At 36.6% G+C, this 14,207-nt stretch overlaps 1 protein-coding gene across 1 annotated transcript in view; it reads left to right on the top strand.

Moving 5' to 3' along the window:
- slc25a26 (solute carrier family 25 member 26) overlaps positions 1 to 13,776 on the top strand; it is a 70,040-nt gene extending 56,264 nt beyond the window's left edge. Inside the window, exons 8-10 of the mRNA XM_051123139.1 lie at positions 2,449 to 2,513; positions 5,148 to 5,221; positions 13,290 to 13,776. Coding sequence (XP_050979096.1) covers positions 2,449 to 2,513; positions 5,148 to 5,221; positions 13,290 to 13,386 — 236 coding nt within the window. The 3' untranslated portion in view covers positions 13,387 to 13,776. The remainder of the gene's footprint in view (positions 1 to 2,448; positions 2,514 to 5,147; positions 5,222 to 13,289) is intronic.
- The last annotated feature ends 431 nt before the right edge of the window (positions 13,777 to 14,207 follow it).

Raw genomic sequence — 14,207 nt, 5'->3', positions numbered from 1 at the left:
TTGTTTAAATTGTATGTTTTTAAATTGATTTACTGATGTATATATCATATGTGACCCTGGACCACAAAACCAGTCTTAAGTAGCATAAGTATATTTGTAGCAATAGCCCAAAAATACATTGTATGGGTCAAAATTATAGATTTTCTTTGATGCCAAAAATCATTAGGATATTAAGTAAAGATCATGGTCCATTAAGATATCTTGTAAATTTCCTATCGTAAATATATCAAAGTGTAATTTTTGATAAGTCAAATGTGTCGCTAAGAACATCATTTGGACAACTTCAAAGGTGATTTTCTCAATATTTTATAACAATATGAATTTTTTTGTTTGTTTGTTTGTTTGTTTTTTTGTTTTTTTGCACTCTTAAGATTCCAGATTTTCAAATAGTCATATCTTGGCCAAATATTGTCCTAACAAACCGTACATCAATGGAAAGCTTATTTATTCAACTTTTAGATGATGTATGAATCTCAGTTTCCAAAAATTGACCCTTATGACTTGTTTTGTGGTCCAGGGTCACATATTTATTTATTTAATCATATAGAGTGCATCAGCCGTACTGTATGGAAGCCAGTTTCCACCACTGCATTAAAAAAAAAAAAAAAAAAAACAGAAAAACAAGTTTCTTTTTTCTTAGGATTTTGTGATACAAAATTGGCAATTCTGATTTTTTTCTCAGATTTCAGATATAAACTCAGTTATAAAGTCAGAATTACGAGATATAAACTTGCAATTCTAACTTTTTCACATATTAGAGTTTGTATCTTGCAATTCAGACTTTTGTTCTCAGAATTGTGATTTTCTGTTCTCAGAATTGTGATATAAAACTTGCAATTCAATTTTCTTCCCACTTTTTGTATCTCACAATTTTGACAGAGTTTATATAAACTCGCTGTTCTGAGAAATGAAGTCAGAATTGCAAGATATAAACTCAGGCTTCTGACTTTTTCTTTTTTTTTTTTTTTTTTTTTTTACATAATTGAGATATGAACTCGCAATTCTGGCTTTTTTCTCAGAATTGTGAGATATAAACTTGCAACTGCTAATTATAAAGTCAGAATTACAAGATATAAACTCACAATTATAACTTTTTTTATTTTTAGCAATTCTGACTTTTGTGCTCAGAGTTGATATAAACCTGCGATTTGGACCCCTTTTTTTCTCTGAATTTATATAAACCTGCAATTCTTACTTTTTTTCCTCAGAATTTAGACATGAACTCGCAATTCTGCCTTTTTTGTCGCAAATGCGAGTTTGTATCTCGCAATTCTGACTTTTTTTCCTCTCAACCTCCCAACTGTGACTTATAAAGTCAGAATTACAAGATATTAACTCAGAATTCTAACATTTTTTCTCAAATACGAGTTTGTATCTTGCAATTCTGACTTTTTTTCTTGCAATCCTGACTTTTGTTTTCAGAGTTGAAGAAATGAAGTCAGAATTGCAAGATATAAACTCGCAATTCTGACTTTCTACTCAGAAGTGCGTGATATAAAGTCAGAATTGCGTAAAATAAACTCGCATTTGCAAGTTTGAATTTGTTAGAATTGTGAGTTTATATCTTTCAATTCTGACTTTATAACTTGCAATTGCAAGTTTATATCATGCAATCCTGAGGAAAAAAAGTCAGAATTGTGAGATAAGTCTCAGTTACCAGTTTTTTATTCAGTGGCGGAAATGGGTTTTCATAGGATTCAGTGCACAAAAGATTGCAAAAGAAAAGGTGTTTGGGTAGGATTGAGAAGATCATTCAGCCAGCAAGGAACAAAAAGAATACCAGGATGAACTGTTTATATGAAGAGAAAGTATGTTGGTGACACATAACCAGAGCTTATGCCAAGAAAATTAGTCCAGCCGCTTCTAAAGACGATTTAGACAACTTTTACCACTCAGATATCACATTTTTTGTATGGATTAATTGACTTTGATTGAAAATGTATGTCTGATCATGCGATTCTTTGCTTGTTTTCCCAACCTGAGGTACAAGTCGAAATTCTGTTCAGTGATAATCGACAGCCTGAACCTAGAACATTTCTCTAAAGACACATCACTTGTGTTTGGGAAGTGTTTAATCAAGTGAAATCAGGCAATATGGGAGAACTTGTTTATTCCAGGATTGGGAAGAGCATGTTTAAAGCTTGATGCTGTTGTTTGTCCGACCGCTGTTAGAGAGGAGAGAGAACCTCTTTCTGTTCTCATTCACGCCAAAACAAGTTTATGAATGTGCATGAGTGTTTACGAGTGCTTGACATTGCCAGGCTAGTTTGAAAAATTCATCCTCGTTCGCTCTTTTTCCCCAGAGCGTTTCCATCAGGCGATCAGGGCTGATGTCATGCCACATATTTACATTTATGCTCGGGTGGTAATTATAACACAATTATCACTGTAATTAGTGCTTGTTTGTGTTTGTGTGCTGATACACATGCGCAATACATCTCTTTCCAGGTGGAGTAGCGGCCTTCGTCACCACTCCGCTAGATGTTGCGAAGACTTGGATAATGTTGGCAAAGGTGAGACTTCGAAACTCTTGTTTAAATCTGTCTCCTGATGCCTCCCAGATGGAGTGCAAGGTGAACAAACAAAAGGCCCTAATGTAGACAAAACCAACAGTAGAGAGAGAGAGAGAGCGAGTGAAGAAAAAGTGTCAGTAGACACACAGCTTGATCCAATAGCAGGGTCATTCAGGGACGCTACTGACGCACAAATGCACTTCTAATACTGTCCGCTGTCCAGTCGAGACTCAAAACAGACAGAGCTGTGTATGCGCATGTTAGATGTCAGAAGACGTTTGTATATTCAAGAGTAATTTCCAGTTGTCTATGGATTGGAACGGAACTGCACTTTAGAGCTGCGCACTGCAGACTTGATATCTGGTGAAGATGTTCAACTCAGCTGTTCTAAAACTATAAGCGACTTCAAATTCCAAGAATGCATTGCAACAAGTTTTTATTGTGGTATATGTATTAGACAAAAATATTTTAATTTGTATTCTGAAAATGAATGAAACTCCTACAGGTTTAGAACGACATGAGAGTGAGTAATTAATTAAAGAATTTTGATATTTTGAGTAAACTATCACTTTAAAAAACAGTTTAAACTACACCAGCATTCAGTCATATTTACGTATTGAAACAGTAACAATTAAATATTAATTAAATTGTTCATGCCATGAAAGTCATTGGCAACCAAAACAGCTTTGTTACCAACAGTCTTCAAAATATCTTCTTTATGTTCCACAAAAAAAAAAAAAAAATTGAAATGACATGAGGGTGAGTAAGTGATGACAGAATTTACAGTTGTTGGGTGAACTGTCCCTTCAATGTTTAATTATTTATATATTTTTTTAATGAAATGATACTCTAAATAAGAAACGAAATCTGCCAGCAGGTGGCGGTAAGTGTCTTTATGAGTCATTGACTCATTCGATTTGATTCGTTCAAACGTCTGATTCATTTAGGAATTAAATAAATGGTTCTCTTTATAAATGGGCCTTTGAATCATTGATTCACATGATTCGTTTAAAACGCGGATTCATTCAGAAAGGTTTTCATAGGATTCAGCGCACAAAAGAAAAGCTCTTTGGGTAGGATAGAGAAGATCATTCAGCCAGCAAGGAACAAAAATAATACCTGGATGAACTGTTTATATGAAGAGAAAGTATGTTGGTAACACATAAACAGAGCTTATGCCAAGAAAATTAGTCCAGCTGCTAAATAAAAAATAAATCTGCCAGCAGCTGGCAGTAAATGTCTATATGATATGTCTATATGTCTATGTGAAAGAAATAAAGATTTGGTATTTATCGTGATAATTATCGATATCGACTGATATGAAAAAAAAAATATTGTGATAATTTTTTTGCCCATATCGCCCAGCCCTAATATGAGTCATTCATTCGATTCGTTCAAATGGCTGATTCATTCGGGAATGTAATAAATGGCTCTCTTTGTAAATGGGAATTTGAATCGTTGATTCACACAATTCGTTCAAAACGTGGATTCATTCAGAAACTAAACACTGCTGAGACACGCAGCAATTCTGCTGTGGCTTCAAAGGATAATATGTTCTCTGCAAAATTGAGCAAAAACACGTAATATTGTGTTTAAAATATAACACAATATCAAACTTCTTAATTACTGAACTGTTGTATAAAATCACATTTAAACTTGTGATAGATCAGGACAAATTTATGAAGTTGTTTCCCTGCATCATATTTGTCAACAGTCAACTGTATGAAAGAGTTGAGATGATCTACAGCTCTGGGGGCGGGGTCAGCGCGTTAACTGCGTTATATTTTAATCACGATATTTTTTCATAACTAATTAATTAAGTTAATGCGTTAAACTGGCAGCACTATTAAATAAAAGATCTTAAAGTACAGTGTCACAAACAGCTTTATTCTAATGGCTAGAGAGTGGATGGAAATGTCAAGAAAAACTAAATTAAACCTTAACTAACACATGAAGTTGATTTTGCATTTGAATAAAATGTTGCCTCTTTAAGAAATAGTAGAGTGAGTGGCAGGGTCATTTTTACACCTGTCTCCTCACGCCTTTGGCTGACAGAGTGATGTGTTTTACTGGATGTGTCATGCTTCAGGTCATCACTTCAGGTTACCTTGAGTATCTTTTTTTTTTTTTTTTTTTTTTTTCCATGTGACCAATCAAAGAAATAGAGACCTCATGTTCAGGCAGGTCTGCTGTACTGTGTTTGTTTTGGCCTACAGACACTCCAGGCTGTTATCCAAGCCCTGTGGGGAACTGCAGTGTACTGTGCTGCTCAATGTACAGTCAACTCATCAACTGAAACTTTGAAAAATGAAAAACGAACCCGGTCTAAATATAGAGCCATCGAAATTAGCCTCAGAATGTGGTGTTTGCCCATGCAAAACACACAGTTGTTACGTTAACTCCCCTTCACAGTTCCCTGATATAGATGGCTGTTTTGAAGATGGTGCTGTGGGTTTGTAGAAGAGGGACTATAAATATAGAAAGGGGAGCTGTCGAACAGGTGGGGACGGGTAGAGTGTACCAGGGACAGAGCAGAATTGAAAGGAAGACAAAACACAGTGAGTGTTTACATGTTTGACAGGAAGCTTAAAGACAGATGATCCATCATTACTGTGTTTTGTCTCTGTTTGTCAGGCTGGGACGAGCACAGCCAGTGGAAACATCCCAACGGTTTTGTATGAGGTGTGGAAGAGCCGAGGAATACCTGGGTGAGTGTAAATGACCGTGTATGAGTCCCCATACTGCATTCTACAATCATTTTTCCCCCATTTATTATAAGCGCCATTTGAATCCCCTTTAACTTTAATTCTTAAAGGGATAGTTCACCCAAAAATGACAGTTACCCGATGATTTTCTCATCCTAGGTGTATATGACTTTCTTCTTTCAGACTAATAAAATCTTGAGTTATATAAACAAAAATGTCCTGGGTCTCACGTTATAATGGCAGTGAATGGGTGTTGAGATTTTGAAGTCAAATAAAGTGCATCCATCCATCATAAAAAGTGCTCCACATGGCTCCAGGGGAATTCATGTGTTTGTGTAAGAAAAATATCCTTATTTAAAACTTCTGGAATGACACTCTCTGGTAAACATGCATACGACAGTTAGCAGATGCTGGAGATTTCAGTTTATAAAATTCTAGATATGGATATTTTTCTTACACAAACGCATTGATTCACTTCAAAAGACCTTTATTAACCCCCCAAAGCTGTGTTTTTATGATGGATGGGTGCACTTTATTGGACTCAAAATCTCAACAGCCATTCACTACCATTATAAAGCTTGGAAGAGCCAGAACATTTTTTAATATAACTCATCTCAGTTACTTAATATAAGTATAAGGGTAAGTCATTAAGTAATTTTCATTTTTGGGTGAACTATACCTTTAAGATATTTTTTAGTTTATGAACTGAATTAGAAGGGATATATATATTTTGGGGTATACGTCCATTTGGGGTCAGTATATGAGTTTGTCTACATATACATATTTGCTGTTCTTTCTTAACTTTATATTGATCCAAAAAAAAAAATCATGGTTTCCACAAGAATATTTAGTAGCACAACTGTATTTAACATTGATAATGATGAAATAAGAAATAGTACTTAAAAAGCAAATCAGCACATTAGAATGATTTCTGAAGGATCATGTGACGCTAAAGACTGGAGTAATGATGCTGAAAATTCAGCTTTGCCAGGAATAAATGACAAAAAAACAAAATAAAATACAATAAAAAATACAGTTATATTAAATTGTTCTATTGTACAATGAATGAGATATTTCACGTAAAAGCCATTTGCATATAGTCTACAAGAGAAAATAATAGTCAAAAGTTTACATGCACTTGATTCTTAATACTGTGTTGTTACCTGAATGATCCACAGCTGTGTTTTTTTTTTTGTTTGTTTGTTTTTTCTTTTGTTTAGTGATAGTTGTTTATGACTCCCTTGTTTGTCCTGAATAGTTAAACTTCCCACTGTTCTTCTGAAAAATCCTTCAGGTCCCTCAAATTCTTTGGTTTTTAAGCATTTTTGTGTATTTGAACCCTTTTAAACAATGACTGTATGATTTTGAGATCCATCTTTTCAAACTGAGGACAACTGAGGGACTCATGCAACTATTACAGAAGGTTCAAATGCTCACAGAAGCTTCAGAAGGAAAAGTGATGCATTAAGAGCATGTATCTTCTGTAGCTTCTGAAGGACAGTACTAAATGAATTAATATTTAGACAAAATAAGAAAATTCATTATGTTTCCAAGAACTCGGTTGAAGTTTTTGTTTTGTTTAAGTTTTTCTTTTGTTTGTTTTTTTGAATGGCAAAAACTAAGGCCAACAGTTACTATTGTTCTCTGCACAGAGATGCCCATCTCTCTCCTTCACAATAAACTTTCTCTCTCCAACTAAAACTTCTGAGATGATAGTCAGATTTTTGTAGGCAGAACTCACGAACTCTATGACTTCAAGGAATTCCTAAAATCTCTTCCCAGATTGCAATATTTAAAACTCTGAGAAGCTGGGGCTAAAAAAAACCCAGAGTAGGCAAAGAGGCTCAGCCACGCTTGCATAAGGGCAACAACCCTGGCAGTTTCACTACTGCATGCCTTGTACAAATTGCCTGGCTTTAAAGCTGTAATTACTGTAATGGCTCCAATTGCAGACTAGTGAAGCCAGAAAGTGCTTCCATGTGTGTCAAAGCTCTGCTGAGAGCTTCTAACCACACCAACCAAAACATCGGCAATCAAGGCAGTCGTGTGCTTGTGACTTAACCTTCCTCGAAGCTTTGAAGTGCTGCTACCCCAACCCAGACGACCCATACGGCTCCTATGTCCGCAAGCAAGTACGCTTTGCTAAGTAGACCAGGATGATGCAGCAGAGAGAGTAACGCTAGCACTGTTTACAACAAGCATGTTGCAATAACCTCATAATGTCCTCCAGTTGCAGTGAAATCAGTTGGAGCTTTGATTAAATATAGTGTAAGTTGCTTGCTTTGGAGTATTGCAGTGGTGTATGACCTGCCTCAGAAATCTACTTTAGTAAGCTTCTGGTAAGCATGCCGCATTTATAGAGCTATTAATAGTGGTGTTATTAGACCTGTCCACTGTTGACTAATTGGCGATCATGACTGGGCAGGGTGATGATGTCACAATGAGCTCATCTTACTGTGACATAACTGTTTTGTCTTAAAATATGTGTAATTTCCTGTTGTAGCAGATCAGGTTGGTTTGTGGTTTGCTAGTAAGGTCATATATAATAAAATGAATGCTTGGTTAATTATAATGCCGTCAGGCTTATTAAACAGTTTAATAAAATCTTCCGACTGCACTTGAGCCATATGTGTAGAAACTTGTAAGTGGAATTTTTTTTAATTGGACCAGTTAGAAACACTGTAGTGTCTAGGGCTGGGTATTTATGCATCTTGACTGGTTTTGATTCTAATTCACAAGCTCTTGATTTAATTCTGTTTAAATTTCTTTTCAATTTGATTCGCTTGCTATTAATTTTGGTATATATATATATATATATATATTAGCCATAATGTTATTTATAATGTTTTATTTGTGATGTAGGTAAGTTTTCCAGACTGATTCAACGGGAACTCATTGTGAACTGTTCATTAAAAGAACCGACTCATAAGAGTCATTTGTTAGTGAATCAGACTACACTGGTCATGTCGGCACGACTCTGCTTGGCTCGTTTTGGCTCGGTTTGGTTTTCAATCGCAGTTTAATAATTCAAAGTGGGTGGGATAATAGACTGATCATTGTAGTTGCACCACCACCTCGTCTGCTGAGCACGATACTGTCATTTCTTTTTTCAAGTTGCGTGTGACAGCCGTTTAAAGGTGACATATCATGAAAATCTGTTTAAGTGCTATAATTGGGTCCCCAGTGCATCTACCAACCCAGAAAATGTGAAAAGGACAAACCAGTAACTTTGTTCTGGTAAGCTTTTTTCTGCAAGCATGTGAAAAAACGAGCATTTCCCTGCCCCCGTGATGTAGACAGGGGATCTTATTATAATATTACTGCCTCCCTTTATTTACTGTATATTACGCTGCTGCCGCACAGATCTAATATAAACAAGTTTTCTTTCCCAACTATTTACCTTCAAGGACATAACCAACTGTTTTTAACATAAACTTGTGTGTATTTGACATTTTAAGTGCAATAAGACATGAAAGAAAACTTACTTAGTACTCAGATGTCATATGACAGCCACTTTCTGTGTGCGTACTTTGGATGTGTGCGCTCAGAAAACCCTGTGTCAGAAGTTTAAATTAATATTGTTTAAAACATAATTTCAGCATGATAGACATGATAATAAAAACCAAACAGATTTTTAGCAGAGTATCGTAGGTACTAGCTGTAAAGGCACAGCTCTATACTGGAAAAGGGGGCGGGAGCAGAGCTCATTAGCATTTAAAGAGACATGTATGAAAACTGCGTGTTTCTGCTTCTACTCAAAATAGGCATCTTTAAAATGATATAATAAATAATCTGTGGGGTATTTTGAGCTGAAACTTCACAGACACACACAGTCTTAATGAGAACTATAACATACTTTGGTTAAAATATATCAGTGGTAGTGTAAAAAACATCCTTTTACCTTGTCAAAATCAGCCCTTTTTAGATTGAGCCATTCTGTTGCATGTTCCTTTAAATGCTAATGAGCTCTGCTCCCCGCTCCCTTTTCCAGAACAGAGCTGTGCCTTTACAGCTAATACCTACAATACTCTGCTAAAAATCTGTTTGGTTTTTATTATCATGTCTATCATGCTAAAATTATGCGTTTTAAACAATATTAATTTAAACTTCTGATACAGGGCTTTCTGAGCGCACACATCCAAAGTATGCGCACAGAAAGCGTCTGTCATATGACATGCAAACAGGCACATTATTAAGAAAGGTGATTTGTAAAGATGCATAAAAAATCCCTTATACTCACTTCTGCTGTGGGTAAAGCTGGATCACAATTCACGCGAACATAGACACATTTATGTAGATCGCCGGGCGCGTTTACTTCTAAATTAAAAGTAACGTTAATCCTCTGTATCTTTAGCGACTCAGATGTCGGGAGTAAATGACGACTGCTATGTTCATTATTACATCCAACAACAGACACCTCAGTCGCTTAATCAGAGACATTCTTGTCTTCCCCTGCAAAGCAATGGCGGTTGGACTGTTACAGCTTAGTCAGGGCGGGTCTAAGGAAAGACAGCCTTGTCAAACAGCTGTCGTGGGAGTGGCCTTGGTCAACAAGAAGCTAAGAATTGCTCGATTTGAAAAAAGAGAAATTACTTAAGATTAAAAAAATACCACTTGGTGGATTTTTATCATTATAGGGTGGTTGTGTACACACAACTGCCAACACACATTTATGTTCAAACAACATGTAAAAGTGAGAATCCAATGACGCTGGTAGTGACGATTCTCTCTGACCAATCAGTGATCTGCAGTGTTCAAATTTTAGTGTTGGTATGGCTTGCTTGGAACCTCAACAGAGGTAGTACTAAAAAAGTTACAGGTACTAGGTACCATACACAGTGGAGAACTCCCCAAAAGTAAGCAGCATCATACAGTGAAAAAACACCATAAGTTTCAGTAGATCAACAGTGAACTGCGGTCAGATGAGATGTTGTCAGGCCATATGTCAAGAACGAATCTTTCTGTCCTGTCAGCCGTTATACTGTGCTTGTAGCATGTGTGCTTCAATTGCACGCAAAAATGCGGTGGTGCACGCTGTAGCCTGTATCATTTCATATTAAAGTGCGAATGAAACTACGAGCGTGCGTGTCAGATCTGTGTCACACTCAGCAGTGGCAGCTCTTAAACTAATAGCAGCCAAATATCCTAATAACCCAGCTGCTGTGATGTCTGTTAATCAAAGTACAAAAAGAGGAAATCAGTAACCTTTGTAGCTTTAAGGATTCATCTGTATTGAAACTAATTATGATTAATTGTGACTTTTAGAAAAATGTATAGTTAATTAGTTGTTTTTAATCGATTAACAGCAGCGGGTGCTTTTTTTATACTGTTAGTCATAAAATCAAAATTCAACCTTAATTGTCCAAGCAACACTCAACATTTTCATTAACAAGTTTATGTGTTTCATATTTGTGGTTTCCATTGCAGAAGAGCACGCATGAAAGGTTTCGCGTTTCTCTTTTAGTGCGTGCTCTGAAATCCCAACCCCACGCAGCACAGACAAACTGTCAGAATGCGTCCTTGCTAATTCGTTCCAGGATGAGTGTGTTTGCTCACAGGTCCACACACACAAGCTCTCTCTGACATGGCATCTCTCTGTAAAACATATGATCCCAGCAGAAGCATGCTGAAACATTGAGTTCTGCGAATCACTGGAATAGTCAAGAGATCCCTGACATGCTTGGCACCTTGTACAGCTTTGCAGTTGACAAAATTGATGTATTAGCGGTTACACCACTCCTGACCTTATTTCCAATTTTAGATCCAACCCACCCCCACTTTCCAACCACCATTATCCCCCACAGGTGTCACACTTAAAGACTTGAGGAGGTTGATGCCAAATCAGTGGGTTTTGATGGTATGACAGGGCATTAACTCAGCAAAGTTTGAGAAAGTTTGAAAATGGGAAGAATGGGAAAAGTTGAGCAAGATGAAACAAAACGAGTGCAGGTGGACGAGAAAGGAAGCGAAAGGAGCCAAAGCCAGAGAGTGTTGGGGGGGTGTGCTGGGAGCTTGAGGGACGTGTGTGGATGTCATCTGGCCATCAGTCATGCGGAGAGGCCCCCGGGGGCCAGTGCTTATACCAAAAGCAGCTGCGTGGAAAAGAGCCTTAGGAGACTACAGTACTTTCATGGCCTGTCGCATCCTCTAACCTCTCCAACATCAACAACCCCTACACTGCACATTCCTGCTCAAACGCTCTATAATCTGTCAAACAACACACTGTCAGCTGAGAAATACTGAATACTTGTGTTATCGAGCATGCCTAATGTTTTATTCTGTGCTGCTCTGTAAATTTCATCTAACAAAGTTACATCCAAGCTGATGTTGCAACTGTGCGTATCTAGTTTCTGTAGTTAGAGCTGTCAATAATTTGATTTTGATTTGATTTAATAATGATTCAGGTTCCTTGCCTACTCAATTAATGATTCTTTTAGTAAATTTGAGGTAGAAATATATGGAACTTAACTATACTTTGCTAAAAAAAAAAAAAAAAAAATCATTTTGTGAATCTTTTGACATTGTCAAATGAACAGCCAGTCATTCACATCATTAAACAACGGTTTAAGTATCATAAACCTTAAAAAGAGTTGTCTCTTAAGAGTCATTCATTTGGGAATCGGATTATACTGGTTGCACTGTATGTTTTGACTCACTACAAAGAATCAGTTTGTAAAAGTCATATGTTCTGAAATTAGACTACACTGCTTGCGTTGTATGTTTTGACTCACTAAAAAGAACCAGTTCATAAAAAACAGTTTATAAGAGTCATATGTTTGGAAAATGGACTATACTGCTCGTGTTGTATGTTTTGACTCACTAAAAAGAACCAGTTCATAAGAGTCATATGTTCTGGAATTAGACTATACTTGTTCTGGAATCAGACTATACTGCTTGTGTTGTATGTTTTGACTCACTAAAAAGAAACAGTTCGTAAGAGTCATTTGTTTGGGAACTGGACTATACTGGTTGTGTTGTATGTACTACAAAGAACCAGTTTGCAAAAGTCATATGTTTGGAAATTGGACTGTACTGCTTGTGTTGTATGTTTTAACTCACTTAATAGAACCAGTTCATAAGAGTCATATGTTCTGGAATCAGACTATACTGGTTGTGCTGTATGTTTTGACTCACTAAATAGAACCAGTTCGTAAGAGTCATATGTTCGGGAATTGGACTACACTGGTTGTGGTGTATGTTTGACTCACTACAAAGAACCAGTTCATAAAAAACAGTTCATAAGAGTCATATGTTTGGAAATTGGACTGTACTGCTTGTGTGGTATGTTTTGACTCACTAAAAAGAACCAGTTCATAAGAGTCATATGTTTGGGAATTGGACTATACTGGTTGTGCTGCATGTTTTGACTCGCAAAAGAAAAGGAAAAAAAAAAAAAAACATTCGTAAGAGTCATATGTTTGTGAATTGAACTGCTATTTATGTTTTGACTCTCCAAAAAGAACTTTCTCATAAAAGTCAGTTTGGAAATCAGACTATACTGTTTGCGCTGTATATTTTGATTTGCTAAAGAGAAATGATTCATAAGAGTCATATGCTTAAGAATTGGACTGTACTTGTTGCTCTATATGTTTAAATTTGCTATAAAGATCCAGTTTGTAAGAGTCGTGGATTTGGGAATCAGACCATAACAGGTTGTGCTGTATGTTTTGATTCACTAAAAAGAACCATTTGTAAGAGTCATTCATTCAGGAATTGAACTAATACTAATTACACAATGTTTTAATTCAGTGAAAAGAACTGTAAGTCATTCATTTAGGAATCAGACTATTTTTTTGTGCTTCAAATACATGTATGAGAACTATTAACATCATTGGGTTCTACTATTTTTTTAATAATGGCACCTGTTCTGAAGAAAAGTTTTTATAAGTTTACAAAAAACAACAATTAAAAATAGCTCAAAAGGAATATAAAAACGTCCTGTGTGAAAGGCCCCTAAATCCACCTCAGACTGACAAACTTGTTGCAAAGACCAATGATGTCTGAAAATATGTATAGAAATAAATTAACTTTATTTCTAACTCTTTCTATTATATGTTTTCTCATCATGAAGGCTGTTCGCCGGCAGCATCCCCAGAGTGACGTTCATCAGCATGGGAGGCTTCATTTTCCTCGGAGCATATGAGAAAGTGCGCCGTACGCTTTTATAAACACCATCATCATGGAACGTTGTGAGTCAGTTTGTACTGGACTGCTTTCCTCTACCCAAACTCTGACTGTCCAGCCAAAACTGCAAAGCAAGGTCAGAGACCAGGGGCAAACGGCACACTGCAGATGAGTGGAGGTTGGTCAAGTCTGACTGAGAAATGCACCCTCTGTCCCAGTTTGAACCAGTGGTCTTGAGGGCCACGGCGAGGACACCTGGTGCCTGGATAAAAAGATCACATAACACAGTGGTTTGCATTCCTGCTCATCAGTGCACAACAGATTGAGTTTAACTGCCTGAATTCCACTTATGTTGCACCACAGATCAAGTTCAAACTCAGATATCATTTTTGCAAGGCTACATGGATTGATTAAAAAAAGTATTTTTACAAAAATGAATCGGCTATTTGTATTAAATCATGACAGTGCTGGTATTTATACGTTGAACTCACTAATCGGTAAGAAATTAAAATGCATTATCAATATTATTCTAGTGGATTATGATTTTGTGTTGAGTTTAGACTTTGATCCCCAAGCTTAAGCTAGTTGCTCTACCTGCTTTATTATTATTAGGTGAAAAAAAAAAGAGAAAAAGACAAGATTAGTCCACAGGTGTGAATGTTTGTCAGACCTGTCATGAAGCTCGGGGCACAAAAACAATACGAAATGACGTTTGACTGGAGCAGCAGTGGGTCGTTCCAGTCCTTTGGCCCTCAGTCAACAACCACCTTTCACTGGTATGTGCTTTCCGTCCAAACACACAGCTCAAATAATACTGATGAACGAGTGAAGGTCAACGCATCACGAGTGATTTTTGTCATTTAGG

Source organism: Labeo rohita, chromosome 11 (assembly GCF_022985175.1).
Source record: "Labeo rohita strain BAU-BD-2019 chromosome 11, IGBB_LRoh.1.0, whole genome shotgun sequence".
Lineage (NCBI taxonomy): Eukaryota > Metazoa > Chordata > Actinopteri > Cypriniformes > Cyprinidae > Labeo > Labeo rohita.
This window is presented reverse-complemented; position numbering and strand designations above follow the sequence as displayed.